The following is a 19,839-nucleotide window of genomic DNA, read 5'->3' as shown; positions in this document are numbered from 1 at the left end:
CTGTACAATCCACCAACCAACTTGTTTATGGCTCACTGGCCATAAATAGGTTGGTCAAGTTGCAGCAATGAAACCCAACACGAGGCCACCAACACAACATCACTGAATGAAAAGTCTCTTTATTGAATGTTTTTTGGAAACAGATCAGATGTAACTCTCAATCTTCAAACGGAGGACGACCACATCCAAGTTCCTCCAAAGCCGCGTTAACAAATCTTTACATCAAGTCCCAAACACAGACTTTCTCCAGAAGGAAACCTTCAACCGTTTCTACTGTATTTATCGTACATAGTGGACACGTGGATACATAAAAGAAAATTGGTGGTGTTGAGAATGTTTTTTTATACTTAACTTTATCACAATGTCAACCATTTAAAACTGAAGCTTTGTGTACATAGAAAAAAAAAGCAGGAAAGAAGAGAAATTAGGTTTGTAAAAGCCAATCGGTGGAATTTAAGTCTCCTTTAAAATATAACTAACTAGCTTCCCAAGAAATGTAAAAAAAAAAAAAAGAAACACTGATCTTAATGTTTGCGGATAAATTCTTTGACACGATCACAATACTAAAAAACGAAACTGCAACACCAGAAAATGACAGAAACAAATGTTAAAACGAAAGACAAATCCACAAAAGCCCCATGAAAGTCAAAGCTACTCTATTAATTACTAAAGACGGCTGACGATACTTAAATATAACATCTCAGTTTTAGCTATTTAACATCCTAAACAATAAAGTCAGGTTGCATTTGTCTATAAGTCTCCATATTTTATTAGAATATTCTGTACAATCTGAGTCAAGGCACTTTTGACCCTTCTGTGCTCGCAAGCAGTTAGTCGACTTGTGACGCACCCGACACGCTGGGTTCGCGTCCCACTTTGAGCAATATGAGCCGACAGACATTTTGTACACCACCAGCATTCTTTTTTTTTTTTTTTTTTTTTTTTTACAATTTAGGCTTATTTTGCATCTATAAAAACATTAATTATTTTATCTCACAGCATTACAACAATAACAGGAAAAAGAAGAGGATACATCGTTGTGACTAATTGGAAATATATAACAAAAAAAATGCAAGTAAATGTACACCCATAAACCCAAAACAGAAAGTAAAACAATGTATTGTTTTCCAGATGAGCTATGCATTTTTTTTTTCATTTTTATAAGCATGTTTTAGCAACTGGTTCACGGAAACGGTAGAAAACCGTTCTGCAGTCTCATAATTACAGCATTTCAAGTCTTAAAATCGACGTTTCTGCAGGACGTTCCAGTTCCCAGATGACGGGGGTGAACGGTGCAGAGCTCCTCACATTGTTCGTGTCTCCCTCTGACGGCACACAAAAGGGGCAAACGAGCAATTATTGTATCTCGATTTAAATGCATCGACACGCTGAGAGCCCGGAAGAAACATTATACATGTAAAGCACTACAGAGCAGAATATGGGAGGAAATGTTTCATCTCACGAGGCGTCGATAATGAGATAAAATACACTTAGTTTGGTTGTTGAGATCCTGGTTTTGATTGGCACTTCCCTTTTGGTGTCCAAGTCTAGACACAAAACACAATAACGGCCTGGTTATGCTTTTATCTTTATTTTAAAATGCAACTGATGTAAACTAACAACGGTTGATGTATGATTTTATGAAACGCCAGACGAGAAACTGACGATTCAACAGAATACTACAGATGTGCTATTATTACACGTATGCTGTATTAAAGGATGCCTAAAGAAGTCTGTAAAGCTTGAAATATGTTTCAATCCTGATTAGCTGCCAGTCCAATCCTTTTTTTTGTATCCACAAATGCAGATTACATTTCTTCACTTTTCTGCAAAGAAATGGCTCAACTCCTTTTTTTTTTTCTTTTATGCATAACTGACTCATTTGGGAACCCTTCTTTCCCACTGGTTCTCAATCCACAAAGGAAAACACTTTAAAATCGCTCTACCGTAGGATACATTTTTATTACCGTTAATGCAGATTGTTGCTGCATAGAGCTTTTTGCAATATCAACACAAAAACATTGTTTGTTTTTGAAGGATAAGTACGAGACAAATTCTGATAATCTTAAGAGAAATAAAAGGCTTTTTGGACTACTGAAAAACTACTGAAGGTAATATCCATGTGACAAAGCGACGACTGAAATCTGGCCTTCAAATTGTTGGAGAAACGAGTATGAACTCTACTCTCGCTGTGGGATCTCGGCCCGGGACGACTCGAAACGTCCGTCTCCACCGAGGCCGGTCTCTCTCTCTCTTGTGACGGAGCAAGAGGAGTTCCAAGAGCGCTGCAGCTTATCTGCATGAGGAGATCTCTTCTGTGTTTGTATCTGTACAGAAATAATAATATGTAGGTGTGAGGGGTTTTCATGTAAGTGACACAGAGGAGGAAGAGGAGGTGGATAACCGTATAATATAATGCAATCCCATCCATCTGTCTGGGGAAGCTTCTAAAACTCCAGTTCTTGTTGAGGAGTGGACTCCTCTATTTAGTGTTGTTCTGTCATATGATGAGCAGCTTTCTTCAGCTTCCTCTTCTCAGCAGAAAACGGTGAGTGCTCGCTCACCCTCTTGAGTTGGATACTGAACATCAGCTGAATCACAGGCTCCACATGTTGCCAAGAAAGTGGAGTAAAATTTTTAAAAAAGTTCACAATGATGACGAGGAGGAGGAGGAGGAGGAGGAGGAGGACAACACGCTGATAATGTGAGTGGTTATCGTCCGGTGTTCCTGCGCACACCGAGATGGGACACGATGAGTTTGTATCGGCGTCACTTGGAGCCGTCTGCACCCGCGGGTGCACACTCGGCGTGGCGAGTCTTGCAGCTGCCGTTATGCTTGGCGCACGGCGATGACGTCGTGTCCTCGCCGAGTGAGTCTTCTCTTTCGCTTTCGTCGTCTTCCTTCTCTCGGTTATAGTCCCTTTCCACCTGAAATGCAAAGTATCGAGTGACAATCATGAGCATGGAGCCGGAGAGATATGGAATATCTGCTCTATATCTTCATCTGGATTGAGGCAGAAGCACGTAGCATCTCGTAGTTTAAATAAGCGGAACTGCCGTTGAACAGAATTTAAAACAAATTAAATTGGCCTCAGAATAACACAACCCCAAAGAATGAGAAAAACCAACAACCCAAAAACACTCTGAGATAGTTAAGATATAATACAAAAACATAAATAACTTAAATTCTAACTGGAACTGAAGATAAACAGAAACTTCTTCAGGATTCAAGTCTGACGTTTTACCCGCAGTAAAGTTTTGAAGTGTTCCAGAGTGTTGGCTTCTTTACCTTCTTGGGCTTGGCCTTGCTCTTTATCCGGTCCTCGTCCTTGCGGCTCCTCTTCCTGGATGGAGAGCGGTCCTTCCTGTCCTTCCTGTCCTTGCTGCGCTCCCTCCTCTTGTCTTTCCTGCTTCTGAACGGAGCCCTACGCAAACAAAAAGACACCAGTCGTTTGTGACTCCACCTCGAAAACAAAGCAAAGACAAAGAACGCACACACAGGAGAACAAACAGTTTCACGAGGAGCGGGGCGGCGGACTCACCTTTTGGGTGAGGGCGATCTGGCTTTCCTCCGAGGGCTCTTGGACCGATCCTTACTCCTCCTCCTGTGGCCCCTGATGACAACACATTCACTGGATTGAGTCAACATTTTAAGAAAATATAATCCATTTATAGAAAAAGCAGCAGTGTTTAAGTGCATGCATTAAGGACACAAAGCGTCAGGTAAAAATAGATACTTTATTAATCCCCAAGGGGAAATTTGTTAAATCTATAGATGCACATCTTATCAAAAGGTTTATAAGATTAAAAAAATATATATATTTTCCGCCATTGTGGAAAAGGCAACACAAAAGCAGCAACATCCAGGAAGTGACGAGATGTATTAACCCGGTGAGCTCCAGTAGCTCCAGAAGACATTGATAGATTTTAAATTAAAAAAACAGAAGCAAATGACGTTGCCCGTCCGTACCTGGAGCGACTCCGGCTGTGTCTCTTGTCTCGGGAGCGAGAGCGCCGCTTATGGGAGCTCCGGGAATTGTGGGAGTCAATCCTCGGCGACGCCTTCGGCGCCGGTCTGCACCAATGGGAAGAGAGAGCGAGCGAGAGAGAGAGGAGAGGAGGAGGAGCAGGAGGAGGTAGGGAGAAGAAGGAGAAGGTGAGTGGTAGTAGAAGAAGAAAGTGAGGAGTAGTAGTAGTAGTAGAAGATAAGAAAAAGAAGAAACAACATTTTTTTTTTAAAGCAAAAATCACTGATTAGACACAATCAATAATTTCATCAAAGCGTCGCGTGAGTGAAATCTAAAGCTCGGCGTGTCAGTCAGGCACCTGTGTTTCGATCGGGACCTTTTCCTCTGCGTTCTTGAGCGCGAGCGGGATGGCGAGCGGGACCGGTGCGACTTCCTCGACCGACTGGGGGAGCACTTCTTGACGTCAGCTGGAGGCAGAGCGGCGGCGTCAGAACGACGTCACAAACCCGTTACTGAAACCGCGACGCGACAAGACGTGTCGTACCTGGCTCTATGGCGGCAGCGATGGTGAACTGGGCCTCCCTCACCCTCTTCATCACCGTTTCCAGCTCCTTGGCGGCGGCCTGTGGCGTCATCTCGGGGGGTTTCACGATGGCGTTATTGGAATGATTAACCCTGGAAGACGCAAAACTAAAGTCAGACGACACAAAACCACTAAAAAGAACAGTTTGGTTTTCTTTGAGAACGGTACTTAAAGTAAATGAATGACACATGTCTTGATTCATAATGTTAATTGTTGCTGCGCAAAAACAAACATACTTCAGGGGTCGGTCCCCGAACATGACTCCGTTGAATGTCAGCGCTCTGTTGACAGAATCCTGCTCCACAAACTCCACGAAGGCGAAGCGCGTCGGCTGAGTCTCGTCTCCGGCCATTCGCACAAACTTGACCTCTCCCACCTGCTTGAAGAACTCCAGCAGCTGGTCTGCAGTGGTGGTCTGCAGAAGGGGGGATAAACTCGATTAAATGACAAGTTTTCAGCTACAGAATGTGAAACTTTGATGCTTCGAGGGCCTCCCAATCAGTAACAACTGGTTCAGGTTGTAAATTATTTTATTGATCCGTCATCATCATCATAGCTGGATGGTCCAATGACAAAAACTGCACTTGAAGCCTATATTTATCTATTGTAGTGACAGCTTATGAATATAATTTGGCTCTGAGCATTATTAGTTGAAACTGTATGGTTTAGTCATGAATACTTCAGGAAGTCAATAGCGAGAAGACAGAAATAAAGCATCTTTCACTGCAATGTGAATGAGGGAAATGAGTGCCAAAGACGGCATTTACACCCAACGTTGTGTTACCTGTGAGTTCAAGTTGCCGACATAGACGGTCCTCCTGATCTCGTCCACTTTTGAGGGATCCACGTTTCCCATAAGGGGGGGCTGGCCGCTCGCCGACGCTGCGGGCTCCAGGACGGCCGACAGCCGATTTACGACGGGAAGGTTCAGCTGTGGGAGTAAAACACACACACACAGGTTTTACTTCAGGCCCCGTCTACACCACGCGACTTTAGCCTTGTCTCTGTGACAAAAAGCCCCAAATCAGAGGCAGATTGCCGTTGGCGTGCCGCTTGCAAATGTGCATCGTGCATCCTCCTCGCTCATTAAACGACTTTGGAAGCTGCGCTGCGCGAGCGCGGCTTTCAAACGGACAACAAGTCGGCGACTCACGTTCTGAAGCGGCGCTGCTGGAGTTGGAATTGGGAGCAGTCCGCCTCCAGGAATCAGACTGGGTACTGGGGCGGCAGGTGCCAAAAGTGACAAGGCCTTGCCCTCTTCTGGGATTCTCCCTGCAGGACAGAAGCAGATATTAGTGAAGGCAATAGAGGGACGTTTCACTGTCTTCACTATGTCTGCACAATAAGCCCACTGTATTCTAGAAAGAAAGAGAGCATCCACTTCCCCATACAACCTACAAGTGTTCTAGTGTCTAGTGCTGGAGACTGAGCATCCTTACTTGGCTTTTGTTAAATTAATCTTCTCAGTCAATCTGAATTACTACTTTCAATAACAAGCTTAACTTTTCTCAGAAACAAGAAAAAAGAACACTCATTTTGGCCTCGGTCTCTTTTCATAGATCAAAAAAAAGGAAAAGAAAAACACAATGCAGAGAATGAGTCAACACTTTGATGCATGGGTCACCTGTACTGGAAACATATTGGTCATGAACCATACGATATCAAGCATGGGCGCTTTCCCGTGGGGCGATCGTTTCGCAGTGTTGGAAAGGTGTGCAACACAAGACAACCCCAATGGCTGCATCACTAATAGCACACAGGACATCAGATACAGAAAAGAACAACAATTTTAAGAACTGTGGGAAATGTTAGCCAAGACTTAGCCATAAAAACAACCAATTAGGATTTTTTTTTTGCTCATTCCACTCTGGATTTAAAGTCAGCTGCTTTTATAGCTGGAGAAGAGAGCTACGTTAAGACCAATAAGAAACAAAACAACTACAAATGCAGGTCATTACAGCTGGAGGCACTGAGCATGAATTACCATTTCAAAGAGGTTTCTGTATATTAACGAATTTCCAAGTTAAGGACAGAAAAAATGATGTTGGATGGAGAGTTGCTGTGTTATTATTAAACATTAAACATCCATACCAGAGCTCTGTGATGTAGCAATGTGAGGGGCGTTGGGAGAACTACAGATTTACAGCACAGGTAAATAGCGCAAATATCATTTTTAAAGATTCTACATGGGTCTCACTTTCATAACGTCTCAACCCTCGCTACGTCAACAGGAGTAGGTGACAAGAGAGTAAAGTGTTAGTGATCCTCCTAGCATCCCATGTGTGATACACATCCCACCGGTATGCCGTAGCAACCTGGGCAGAACTCAATCACACACAAGCCGCAGCTGTAGCGGGAAGAGAGAGGGGGGTGGGGGGTTGGACAATAATCAAAACAAACCAAAATAACAAATATAAAAAACACAAAAGCTAGAGATAAGCAATACTGTAGTTTTCTAGATAGAGACAGTAGAGAGTGGACAACATGGGAAAGTATGAAAGGAAACAAACCAAAATAAATAATTAAATAAATAAAAAGAGACAAGGTGTCCATCTTGGAAGGTTCAGCAGGCTATTCTCCTGGTCACATTCCCCCTTGAAGGCTGCGTTGGCCCGATCGGGGATAGTGGCTTGGAAAACAATGCCTGACTCAGGCTAGTGTAGTGTAACAGCTGGGCCAGTCTAGTCATCTGATATGCACACATAATCACACAGAAAAAACATACAAAACCAAATTAATAAACTCAGTAGCCATCCAGCACTAAGTCACGTGGACAAAAAGCATCAAGTTAGAGGTGATATCATTATTTTTTTCTTTCTTTTCACTGTACACAAGGGAACAACAGTGGCACCAAAAGGGGTGGAAATTTAAAGAAAAGGAGCACCAAAAATAAATTAAAATAAAAGAGAGAGAGAAAGGGGATAAAGTTAGCTGTGATGGCATGGACTTATTATGGTCATTTTAATGAAACAACATTAATTGCAGCTTCTTATAGTAAATACACTCCAGTGTTTACAATGAGGTAAGTATTGTGTTGCAGCTTTAAAAAAAACAAAAAACATAGCCCTAGTGTTATTTGTAGAAAACCACCTTGTGACAGCAGGCAGAAACCTTTCAGAGATTATCTAGCTAGAGTTTCATTGCAGTGATACAAACCAGCCACCTGTCTCAAATACTACCCGAATGGCACAACTTGCCTTTTTTTTCCTCCAGTGTGAAATAATAAAAGTATCCAGAATTCAACCAAAACACCAAACGGTTGGATTCAGGGCAAATCCACAGACAAAACTCATTATTTTAAAATGAAACAGGTTGCACTCACCTTCGGCACATGGCACCACTATCAGAGCTTTATCAACAAAAACAGTATTGGTGAGATGTTGCGCCACACCAACACTGGAGGGGTCTCGGTACTTTATATAGCACACTTTGGAGGAGAAAGACAGAGGGGCATTGCTGTTGGAGAAAAGACAAACAGAGGAAATACAACAACAACAAAAAAACAACCGGTTAATTGTCCATTTTTCCACGTGATGGAATTGAATATGAATGTTTACGTAGGCCGCGGGTCCGCGGTGTTGCCTAGCGGGCCTCTGCCGAGGCAGGATGCTCTTACTCGGGCGGGTAGAGCCGCAGCTCCTCGATGTCTCCGAGGAAACCGAACAGAGTGCGCATCTGCTCGCTGCTCACGGACGAGGACAGATTGGTGACCTGGACGACAGCGGTCCCCGGTATCCCGCTCATTGTGCAAACTGGTTAAAAGCGTTGACAGTCTTTAAAGTGTGATAATTTTATACAATTATGTATTTCTCAGTTTCCCCCCCTCCCCACTCGGTGCTATGCATAGTACATCCAAGCGGGCGGAACGAGAGGTTTCTTTGACTTCCTCTTATTTTGTAAAAAGGGGTTAACGGTTAACTTTGAGGCGCATTACCGCCCCCTAGTGTGTCGGGTGGTGCATTTCAACAATGATGACGTATAGGTGCCGGAACTAAAAAGGGGGAGGTTAATAGTGGATGCACCCTTTTGTGGACGCCACTATGTGCGCATGCGTAACCTTTTTTAATTTTTTTTTTATCAAAACACCGAATGAAGACGAGTGACTGCATGAGGATATTTCACTAAAACAATGTCTTATCGAGTAAGAGAGATCTTTATTTTTTAAACCACTGATAAAAGCTTTTATTTATTTCAATGTTCAAGTGTTTGTTTTTTGCCATGATGTGTCATTGTGACTAACGGAAGGTTACAATAACAATACATAGCATGCTAACCGACAGTTTGTTAGGCATTTAACATGAAGACCGTCTGTGTTTCGGTTCGCTTTGTCAGCCGAAGTGAGGAACACTATGTGTGACCAAAATATGTATTTTGTGTATATTATCTACGTGTTTCAGGCGTTCAGCGTCTTCAATTTAACCTCAGTGTGACAGCTCGGTGAGTGACCAGAGAATGGACGTCACCGTCTCGGCCTCCGGTGGGACCGCGGAGGCCATGGAGGGGATCTGCGTAATGCCCGATCTGAGTGTCATCAAGACTGAGCAGTCAATGGGCGCCAGCCCCGATGACACCGGCCCCCAAAATGTGGCCATGGGCATCAAGTTTATCCTGCCCAACCGCTTCGACATGAACGTCTGCTCGAGGTTTGTCAAGTCGCTCAACGAGGAGGACAGCAAGAACATCCAGGACCAGGTCAACTCTGATCTGGAGGTGGCTTCCGTCTTGTTCAAAGGTGGGCTCCTGTTCATACTCATGTTTTAACATACTGTTTGTTTTCCATGTGTTATGCACCTTTCACCAAGTCACATTCCCTGTCAGTGTAACAGTCTTGTCAAAAATAAAGTTTTGATACGGATGTTTTCCTCCCCTTGCAGCTGAGTGCAACATCCAGACGTCCCCTTCCCCGGGGATACAGGTGCGCCATGTCTACACGCCATCCACCACCAAGCATTTCTCCCCCATCAAACAGTCCACCACACTCACAAACAAACACCGGGGCAACGAGGTGTCTTCAACGCCTCTTTTGGTGCATTGTAAGTAGAAAAGTCGTTTTTTACTTGAATGGAATCTGTCCAGCACGAATGATGTCAAAGTGTTGATCAATGCCTGCATGTTTTTCTCTCTCAGCTTTGTCCATTCATCAGCTTGCAGCCCAGGGGGAAATGGTGTTTCTGGCCAGTAGGATTGAGCAAGGTAGGGAATCTATGTGGGTTGTATGTTCATAATCGACGGATCACAAAATTTGTGAAAATTGCAATTTCCCAAGGCCAAATAACATCATTAAATGTCTTCTTGTGTCAGACCAACATTAAAAAACAAGCAGGAATATATAGTTAACTATCATATAAGACAATGTATTCTTTTTTATTTAGTTGTCAAAAAGTTTGACAATCAGTGAATCCTTTCCTTCGGTCTTTGTATTTCATATAAAACATGCTAAACAATATTTCGAACACCAACATAAAACATTCCAAAGACACAGTAACAAACATTAACCAAAGTACGTGGCATTTTAAATATTACAGTGTCGATAACACACACTCCTGCAAAGGATTGTGGGTATGGTGACGGTAATAAATGCTTTTCATGTCTCATTTTCATAGAGACCGTAATCAACCACCAAGACGAGGAAGGCTTCACCCCTCTGATGTGGGCAGCTGCACACGGACAAATCGCCGTCGTAGAGTTTCTCCTCCAAAATGTACAGAAAGCTTGTCGTGTCGTTCAGATCTCATGAATTTATTCATATTCCAGCAAACCCTCTTTATTTATTCACTCACTGGTCGTCCCTCTCCGCTGCAGGGTTCTGACCCCAACCTCCTGGCCAAAGGGAGAGAGAGTGCCTTGTCTTTGGCCTGCAGTAAGGGTTACACCGATATTGTGAAGATGCTCATCGACTGCGGTGTTGATGTCAACGAATACGACTGGGTGAGAATGCCGAGCTTTTATCTCCCGTCCTGCTTGAGTAGAATATAACAAAAATGATGACGTTGTGCTTGAAGGGTGATCTTCTCACTCACGTTTTAGATGATTTTTTTTTGTGGGTTTCAGAATGGAGGAGCCCCTCTGCTGTACGCAGTCCACGGGAACCACGTGCGCTGTGTTGAAATCCTGCTAGGTGAGGATAAGTAACACGTCTGGTCACCAACATCCATCTCTGTTAGGTCTTAGGGGACGAACGTACATCTCTAGGTAGCGCTGTCCGCCGGACATAAACATGTACAATAACAAAGTCTCGGGTGTGTTTGCGTGTCTTCCAGAGAGCGGCGCTGATCCAACCATCGAGTCGGATTCTGGATTCAATGCAATGGACATGGCCGTGGCTATGGGCCACCGGAACGGTAAGCATGAAGTCCAAGCCTAAAGTTAAGGGAGTTTAAAACAGATAGTTACACACAGACTGAGGAACAGATATTTGTCTGGTAAGGGCAATGACCCGCAAAGGCAGGTAGCATCTCAAGAGTATGTCAGGGATGAAATAATTTGACATTACCAGAAAAAAATTGTGCATGAAATAAAATGTCTTGGTTATTTTTTCTTCAATCTGTCAATAATAATAAGAAAAAAAGACCTTTCACCCTCCTGATGGACCCAGAAGAGCTCCCGGAAAAAACATGCTGCAATACGGTTCTCCGTTGTGTAGACAATTCTAAAAACTTGAAGCTTGTGGATCAATAAACGGACTCCAGACTAACCTCTGAGCACAGTTCAATCGTTTTGACTGAAGTCTTTAAGGATCGGCACTTTAGAAGGAGGCAAAGTGGATTTTCCTAGAAATGCATGTTGGACTTTACTTTGCTGTGAGAAGGAAATGTTGCTGCCTTCCTGGGAAAGATTGCTCCAGTATTCACTTTGATGTTCTGTGTGTAGTTCAACAGGTGATGGAGGCACACCTGCTCAAGTTGCTGATGGGAATCAGAGAATGAACTGTGACGGCTCTGGACATTATGTAGCGCGGCCCAGCTGTGGCCCAGCAGGAATACGTTGTTTCCACTGAGGGATATTCCAACAGCATCGCAGCATAATCATCATTATTTTGTTGGCATGACGCAAGTCGTGCGGTACAAATTTTCAATTTGAGCCCACTTTCAAACTGTTTTACTTTGCTTTTATCTCCCCCCACCCCCACATTGACTGTGGAGTAGCAAATCTGATCCAGATACACAGGACATAACCCAGCATGCACTGCAGGATGCTGCGCCTCCACATGGACTGCAGTATTGAGTTTGTGTTCACTAAGCATGGAGGTTTTGTTTGGAGTCTTTTAATATTCTATGTGTTCCATCCTTTTTCCCGTCATGTATGCATTTGAATTTCTTTTAACTTATTAGCAATGAAAATAATACATTTTTAAGAGTAAAAGAATATAAATGTAATACGTTGAATGGTTTTCATAGTGAGCTTGTTTTGCTCTCATGAAACATATTTTTACAGACGGTGCTTTTGCACAGTCCGGAAGACTTTTTGCCGTACTGTTATTTATTGTAAATGTAGTCAGTGTGCTGTAATGTGACAAAAGTATATTGATGTGAAGTATGTTTTGTTTCCCCGTGTATTGTAATATTAATGTCCGCTGACTAAAAAAGGCCTCATTAAAGTGTTGAGCGAGGTCTTGTGGTACTGATGGTGCTCGTGGTTCCTACCAGTCGCAGGCGGTTTAATAACAAAGACCTGAAGCGGATCTCACTGATTCTGTTGAGATTCATCTGAATGCAAGTCGGTCAAACCACTGAGGAGAATGTTATTTAATTAAAAGATCTTTTTAAACTGCAAACAGAGTCAGTCGTCATGACAAAACACAGCGCTTCAGTTAAAACGATGTTTAAATGCAGTTGTATGAGTCTATTGAGATTTTTTGCACTTTATCAAATATATTTGAATATTTTGAATCAGAATCAGCTTTAATGGCCATGTACATTTTCACGTACATGGAATTTGACTAAGGCCAAAAAAAAAAGACATTATGATGATTGATTTGATTTATGGTCTTGAATTGATAAAAATAAATTGACTTTTGTACCCATTTAATACTTGTAATTTATTTTAACAAGAACAAATCAAATGCCAACTCCAGTTCCTTGCATATTACATCTTTATTCATTGATGCCTTAAACCCCAGCATTAAGATTTATTCAACGCTACAACAGCAAACATCTACGATGTCCTAAAAATGGCCAACACGTCAGTTTTGCCTCTTCTGGTATTGTTCCATTACTTCTACAGTTAAAATGAATAATGGAATAATCCCAAATGTTTTTTTGAGAGAAAACATTTCACACATTGCTACTGTTGGAGAGGAAGTGCTCAGAAGGTTTAAATGTAAATGTGTTTCCTGAAATGGGCTTTATCCATAACGCATATGCAAATGAGCTCTTTGTTTCAACACTGATTATTTACGATATTTTAAAACCAGTGAAACGGAATAAAAAATAATCCTGGAATTCAATAACATTTTTGCAAACTTTAAGGAAGTCCTCATCATTGTTTTTGTACACTTTATGTAAAACAGATGCAGAGATGATGAATCACCTTTTTTTTATGTCTGAACATAAAAAAATAACGATACCAAACTAAAGATTAGTAATTTAAAACAATTATAATTTGAGATAACGCTTGGATTAATATAAACAGCACTTATAAGAGAAAGTTATGTCCAACAAAATACAAATAAATGTGTTATAATGCTAGACTGAGTGTAAAGATATACATTATATAATTTCTACTTGATTCATAAAAGTCCAGTGCCAAATTATTGTACAAAATTCATACAATGAAAGTTGATTAATTAACATTTAAATTGTATTGTGGCCCGTACTGTGACTGTATTTACAAAAACTGTGATGTTCTAAATAATTAGTACCGTTAATAAATCCCATGAAAAAAACATAACCAGCAGGGAAAGTATCTACTAAAAAGTATTTGTGCGTGTTTATCAAAGTCTGACACTGTTGGTTTCAGATTTATGGGATTTTTGACAGTAAATAAAGAAAAAAAACATACCGTATAATCTTATGTGATTGAAATGTAACCTGCACTGCATGCAGCCAATTTATTTTTATATACTAATTTAGTGAGTAATTTTATCAAAGTACTGCAATAATTCAAGCTAAAATACTACCAATTTAATTCTGTTGTTGAAATTAGATTCATAATATGTTGTTCGCAGAATTTGAAATTTCCTTTAAAAAATACTTTACATACTTATTACAAATCAGCTAAAATAATTAGTCTCAATGTATTTCTAGGTGAGGAAACGTCAAACAAATCAAAATGATTGTGAACATTTTAGGGAATATTTCTTCTACTGAAACACATGAAGAGGAAAAAAATATAAAAAAGAGACTAAAATATTAAAAAAAAAAAAAGACCTGTTGGCAGTTCAGCTGTTAAAATACTTCCTCATGAATCAATATGAACAATATTTTTCTTGGAGAGGGGAAGAACAGATACCTGCAAAGAGTGCAACAGTTCACCAAAGACACGGTTCACCTGAAGCCGGCGCAAGAAAACTTGGACGTGGACTTACTTTGTATGTTGAAAGGAAGAGTTCGACATTTTTGGGCAGAGCGCTAGCTTAGCTTAGCATAAAAACCAAGGGGGCAACAGCTGGCTTTTCCAAAGAGAACCAAATCTGCGAGTCGTGCGAGACTGTTTGAAACACGACTGAGCTGCTTTTCTATTTTATTAGGAAGAGTTTAAGGCGGCTCGTGATCATTTTGGCTACTTTCAGACTTTGTTTAAAAAGCTGCGCTCCGAGCTGTGAAACCATTTTATTATTTGGTCGAAGCTTTGTGACAAAAGCCTGGAGGCTTTTTATGTTAAATGTGTCATGTTCAGAATGTGTTTTTTTCCCTTCTTTCTTCATAAATCAGCCACATAAGGACAAGAAAGCTCCGACGGCCTAAAATCCGTCCCGCTGTGAGTATGTTACATTAAAATTAGGTTAAGTGCTGACTGTCTAAAAACTGGGCTACTTTATAGGCGATTCGGCAAAGTCATTGCTTTCATATTACAAGACATGTCCAAAAAAAACCAAACCATTCCTTTAAACACCCGTTGCGTTGCAACATGAAACTATAAATACATATATTTACAGTACATATTGCAGTAATGAAGCCAAAGTAAAATTAAAAAGGAGATTTGACAGCTGAAAACGCTGACCGGCCGAATTATGGAGAAACTTTAATTCTTTCAATTCTATTTATATTAGTAGATGTTTTGAATGGTCACACACATACAGAATATACTGTAGATATCATCTTAAATATTAAAAAATACATTATAGGTTTAAAAAAAAAAAAAAAACATGAAAAAAGAAATGTAAATTTGACTAATTGTCATCCTTAAAGTCTGTATGATCAACAGGAATACTTGTTTTCTTGTAATCAAGACCCAAATGAAGCCATTTCATGAATTGAACCATGAGTTTGGTAAACTATCACATTTCCACTAAACAATGGTAGATTGTTTGGCTGAAATCAAATTCCACTTGAACAGAATATATTAATAATTTGCATCTCATAGTTCTTGCTGATCCCAAAAAAAAAAAAAAAAAAAAAAAAAAGAAGAAGAAGAGGGGCTCCGGGGCCGTGTAAGTATTGCTAAGTATCCAACGACTAATTAAGAAAAACGCAGTATAAAAACGCAGAGCATTAACTACCACCTGCATGCTGTAGAAGCATTGGTCTATAGGTAATACAAAATGTACAAAAGAAATGTGCTGCAAAACAACCAGAATGTTTCATATACACATAAATAAAAAGTACAGATGTCATCTGACAAAGCAGAGGGACATTAAATCGAGATGTGACACATAACCCCCATCCCACCTCAACATCGGAACAAAAAGGGTACACATTCTGTTTCTAAGGCATTTTGTACACTAAGCTAATGAGAAACACAGGCGTTACTGTGAGTTTCCCTTTTCTTCTTGTTGTTGTTGTTTTGTCGAGGATCAGTATTTGAGCCACGGGTGAGCTGCGATGGAGGCCTTACTGCGGTCTCCGTAGTCGTAGAGCAACTCCTCGCCCTCGTCGATGTCGCGAGAGGCGACGAGGATGAGGTGAGGGACCCCGTTGATGTCGTGGACTTTGGTTTGGCAGTTCCCGGTCTTGCTGTGATTTATCAGCCTGCCCTTTCGTCCGGTCTCTCTGGTGGCGTCCACACTGTCGAAAACAAAACACAAGTCGGTGTTTAGTCTGGAAAATGTTCAAAGCGCCTCAGCGGTTTCGGAGACAAAGAACTTAAATTCACTTCAAAGCTTCTCAAATTTGAAATCACAGAACACGAGTGTCCTCGCTGACTCAAGAGCTGAAGTCCTTAAAAAGGTCATTTTCGCTCAAACCCGTAATAAATAGTAGTTTAGTGACGCGGAGAAGCAGCGAGGGATCATGGGAGTTGTTGTCTTCAGTGTGGTTCGGGAGGTTTTTTTTTCCTGTTTTATTGAGTGTTTGAAACACTCAATAAAATTAGCTTCATGTTTAAAATCTGTGTTTCTCTGAGGCAGGAATACTTCAAGGAGGAAGAGAGAGTCGAGCTGCTGCTAGTGTTTGCCCCGCTTGTTCTCTGATATCTTAAGATCGACTAGAATCCTTCATATAGTTAAAAAAAAAAAGAAAAAAAAGATATATATATATATATATATATATATATATATATATATATATATATATATATATATATATATATATATATATATATATATATATATAAAAACAAAAACGTGTCTTTAAACTGGATAAAAGCTAATTTTACGGCAGCATCCGACTGACGTCCACAAAGCTGAAGCGTACAGGAAATTGCGGTTGCGGTTATTCATAAAAAAGGTGGAGGGGCATTGATTCATCGTACCAGTATGTTTTGCTGAGGTACTGGAAGTAGTACATGTAGCAGCCGGTCGCAGGGTTCTGAGCGTATTCGGCCTCCTTGGATTTGGCGTCGGTGATCTGCAGCAGGTCTCCGTGGTACTCAATCACGTACTCGGCCTTCTGAAAACACCGGGTGGCAAAAACCGCTCTCCCCTTTCCTTCTATATGCTGCACCTACATATAAAACAAGATTTGATGACGAGGATGATGATCTTTTCCACAATAATCAGGGGTGCAAACAATAAGAACACTAGCTGGCATTGATTTAATTTTGCAATCATTTCCATCTCAGTCAACTTCCTGTTATCCAATCCCATCCGTTAATGAAGCACACGCATACGGGGATGCTCATCAGCGTGAATCATGTGATCAAGAGTAGGTTTCACTCCTCTGATTGAATTTGCACAACAGTATAAGTGGGAGAGCTGCCGTGTGAAAAAGGGACGGAGTCATGTGTAAATCTGATTAATGGCCTTTGTTTTAATTTTAAGTGCTCAATTTGTTGAAGCAAATTAAAAAAAACAAAAACATTAGTACCTCCATTCCTTCCTCTATTCCCTTTGTGATGAGATCATCGATGAGCTTCTTTTCTTCACACTGAGAACAAAAAAAGAAACGTGAGTCATCAATACTTTACAAAGGAGAACAGTACATTATTGCGCAACGGTGGGATGGAAATCGCTTTAATAAAATGTTTACAGATGAAATGGAGAGGGTAACAGTTTCGCTGCTAGTGAGGAGTTATTGATGGAGATTAACTTTCTAATTCAGTTGTAATCATACAAGTTATGTGTTGCTTTATTGATTACTTTAGTGGAAGCAAAATGTGCAATCACAAACTCAGCTAATAAAAAAATAAGTAACTCTAATAGAAACAGACTAGCTGACCCGAGTAACAGGATAGTTACATAATCATTTTATATTCATGCCAATACGGTAAAATCTGATCAAGCAATACTTTTAATAACCATCCCAACAAATATATACAATATCAATTTACCTTAAGTTCTGTTTTACTCTTTCTTGAGCTTCGTCTTATTGGATAGTAGTCGGTAACTTTTCGGTTCTGGGAGTTTTTCCCGCTTGCGCTGAAGGGGAAAACAACAAACAACGACGTGAATAACTATCACTCAGAGCACGTCCTTTGAGAGAACTTCTTCCATTAAAAGAGCATCAATAATCAGGACTTACATTCTTAGCGTGGATTTTTTTCCCTTGACCTTGAGGCGCATGCCTCGCCGCTGGAGGCCGTGGAGAGCGACGCTGCTGCTGTTGTTGTTGTTGGCAACGTGGAGGGGAGCGTGAGACAGGCTGTTCCTCAGAGGCAGGGGCGGTTCGGCGGGGGAACGAAGGCAGGACTGAGCGCAGTGGAGCTGCGGAGGCGACGGCTGTACATCTGACAAGGAGGGTGAATGCTGGCTGTGGCTGCTGTCCATCTCGGGGATATCGGCCTTTGGGTCTTTTGGTGTCGCGCTGATGGCGTTTGTTCTCCTGCCTGCGAGGAAGGAAGGAACGAAAAAGCTGTTTTATTCCAGGCGCTTCAATCAAAACTCAGCGCTGACAGTTACGTAACCTTCCAAAAACACCAAAATAAATGGATGTCAGCTTGCTCTCCTGAGGAGTATTTACACACTCAGCTGGAGGCGGAGCTTACTTACCCTCTCCCTGCCTCTGGCTATCATTTTGCTTGAAGCACCGTCCCTCCTGTGTGATTTCATCACAAACTGGTGATATGGGCCTGTTGCGGCTTAAGACGGTGACTGAGTGGCTATTGCATACAATTGGCTGTGAATAAAGAGAAAAGATGTGTTTAGTCCACAGTTCCTGCCAAGAGTGTTTTTTTATTGACACCCTGTCCATAGTTGGTGCAGCTGTATGCTTGATTCAAATGAAATAAATAAAGTACAACAAAAGACGGAACATGGCGAACCCACCAGAACATATAATTAACACAGTGAAGAGCCGAAATAGACATATTACAAAAAAACTTAGAAGCAACTCAAAACCGATCCTCCACATTAAGAAGAGTTAACACTGGAAATGTTGAAACACAATTGATAAAACAAACTTAAGATATTCATTTAACTACATTTTAGAAGCTGGAAACTGAGAATTTGAGGCATATTTGCATGAAATGTGACCGAAACCATTCATCAAATACATTTGACGATCTCTTTATCAGCTCTCAATAACACATAGACACACACAAATTCACAAGAGGTCGATACTATTAATTTAAAAAGTTTTTATCAACATGTTTTTTTTGGTTTCCACACGAGGAGTTTTGTAAACAGGAAACTGAATTTGTTAAAAGGGGAAGAAGAAACTAAAGCCTTCAGACAAATGGAGTTGAGTTGAATAGAAAGTAAAACAAATATACTCAAGTAAAATATAGGTACATTAGGAATTGTGCAGCGCTTGCGTAAATGTACTGTCCCTTTATGAGGTGGGTGGGGCCATGCTGGCTCCACACACCCACATACACTCTCCCATCAGCCCCTTTAAATTCACAGGCCTCTTTGCTCATTCATCTTCGAGTCAAATCCACTCAAATAAAAAATAAAAAATACATTTTTAATAAAATCACTCCAACAGCTACTTTTAAACCTAGAACCCCACTTGGAGAAAAGAAAAGAAGAAACTTGAAAACTTGTATTTTTCTTCGGTGTCAAATGATGTCATAAATAATGTTTATGTCTAGCTAGCAGGCACATGGAACCGTGAGGCTATGTATGTTAGCAAGCCAAAGAGACTTCTCATTTGTAGCGACTGGTACTAACTTACAGTAAAGAAAAATAGTGATATTATATATACATCTTAACACAAAAACATGACTCTCGTTCTGAGAGAAAGAAGCGTTAACAATCCGCTCAATCTAGCTTTCCTTTCCGATACTTTAGCACGGTGGTTAATAAGCAAACTTACCCCGTTCATGTCCGACTTGTTTTCGGGGCTCTCTATCGTTTTCCGAGGACAAAATAATGTAAAATAAATGAACGTGTCCGCAGGTTCAGAAATTAACCCTCGCCCTCCTCATGCGGCAGTGCCTTCCCTACACTCCGGCCCCCCTTCCACGGTGAATGGGTGCCCTTTTTTGTTGTTGTTTCACTGCCAGCACCTCAACCGATGCAGCCTCCACAGCTCCTCTCCGCCATGTTTTTCTCCATGTAATTGAGGGAGGTGAAGGCGGTGCAATGTCGCCCCCTGCAGGCCCACAGCGGTAATGCGTTTATATATACTAATAATTATACATGTTATTTGTATAGCGCATTAAAAGGTACTAAAGGCACTTTGCATGTAAAAAACATACAATACAAGTATTATTATTAAACAGGAATTAGCTCTGTTTTTGTAATTAATGTCAGTAGTGGAAAGAAAATGTACTTAGAAATTAAATATTTCCATTTACTACATCTCAGAG

General features: G+C 41.0%; 3 protein-coding genes across 6 annotated transcripts; 1 reads left to right on the top strand and 2 right to left on the bottom strand.

Moving 5' to 3' along the window:
• Window positions 1–99: 99 nt before the first annotated feature.
• On the bottom strand, window positions 100–8,422 carry srek1 (splicing regulatory glutamine/lysine-rich protein 1). 4 transcript variants are annotated; one of them, XM_068573834.1, is made up of 11 exons: window positions 8,168–8,422; window positions 7,874–8,007; window positions 5,705–5,823; window positions 5,336–5,482; window positions 4,788–4,966; window positions 4,513–4,643; window positions 4,327–4,435; window positions 3,971–4,075; window positions 3,543–3,614; window positions 3,290–3,425; window positions 100–2,928 (listed from the first exon to the last, which is right to left on the bottom strand). In XM_068573834.1, the coding sequence occupies exons 1-11, from the start codon at window positions 8,293–8,295 to the stop codon at window positions 2,770–2,772; spliced, it is 1,419 nt and encodes a 472-aa protein (XP_068429935.1). In that variant the 5' UTR covers window positions 8,296–8,422; the 3' UTR covers window positions 100–2,769. The 4 variants fall into 4 exon arrangements, with proteins under 4 accessions (XP_068429935.1, XP_068429936.1, XP_068429938.1 ...); XM_068573835.1 differs by lacking the exon at window positions 8,168–8,422 and adding an exon at window positions 6,176–7,240; XM_068573837.1 differs by lacking the exon at window positions 8,168–8,422 and adding an exon at window positions 6,176–6,297 and having other exon boundaries at window positions 6,749–7,983.
• A 146-nt stretch (window positions 8,423–8,568) lies between these two features.
• Window positions 8,569–12,160, top strand: ankra2 (ankyrin repeat, family A (RFXANK-like), 2). The gene is made up of 9 exons (XM_068574775.1): window positions 8,569–8,692; window positions 8,949–9,283; window positions 9,426–9,584; window positions 9,679–9,744; window positions 10,155–10,252; window positions 10,354–10,479; window positions 10,603–10,669; window positions 10,812–10,892; window positions 11,422–12,160. The coding sequence occupies exons 2-9, from the start codon at window positions 9,004–9,006 to the stop codon at window positions 11,475–11,477; spliced, it is 933 nt and encodes a 310-aa protein (XP_068430876.1). The 5' UTR covers window positions 8,569–8,692; window positions 8,949–9,003; the 3' UTR covers window positions 11,478–12,160.
• Window positions 12,161–13,907: 1,747 nt separating this feature from the next.
• On the bottom strand, window positions 13,908–19,565 carry kmt5aa (lysine methyltransferase 5Aa). Its single transcript, XM_068574774.1, has 7 exons — window positions 19,344–19,565; window positions 18,077–18,203; window positions 17,610–17,913; window positions 17,419–17,506; window positions 16,956–17,015; window positions 16,402–16,592; window positions 13,908–15,716 (listed from the first exon to the last, which is right to left on the bottom strand). The coding sequence occupies exons 1-7, from the start codon at window positions 19,350–19,352 to the stop codon at window positions 15,506–15,508; spliced, it is 990 nt and encodes a 329-aa protein (XP_068430875.1). The 5' UTR covers window positions 19,353–19,565; the 3' UTR covers window positions 13,908–15,505.
• Window positions 19,566–19,839: the final 274 nt, after the last annotated feature.

This window comes from Clinocottus analis, unplaced genomic scaffold (assembly GCF_023055335.1).
Source record: "Clinocottus analis isolate CAN_PGR_092001 unplaced genomic scaffold, fCliAna1.0.p SCAF_13, whole genome shotgun sequence".
NCBI lineage: Eukaryota > Metazoa > Chordata > Actinopteri > Perciformes > Cottidae > Clinocottus > Clinocottus analis.
This window is presented reverse-complemented; position numbering and strand designations above follow the sequence as displayed.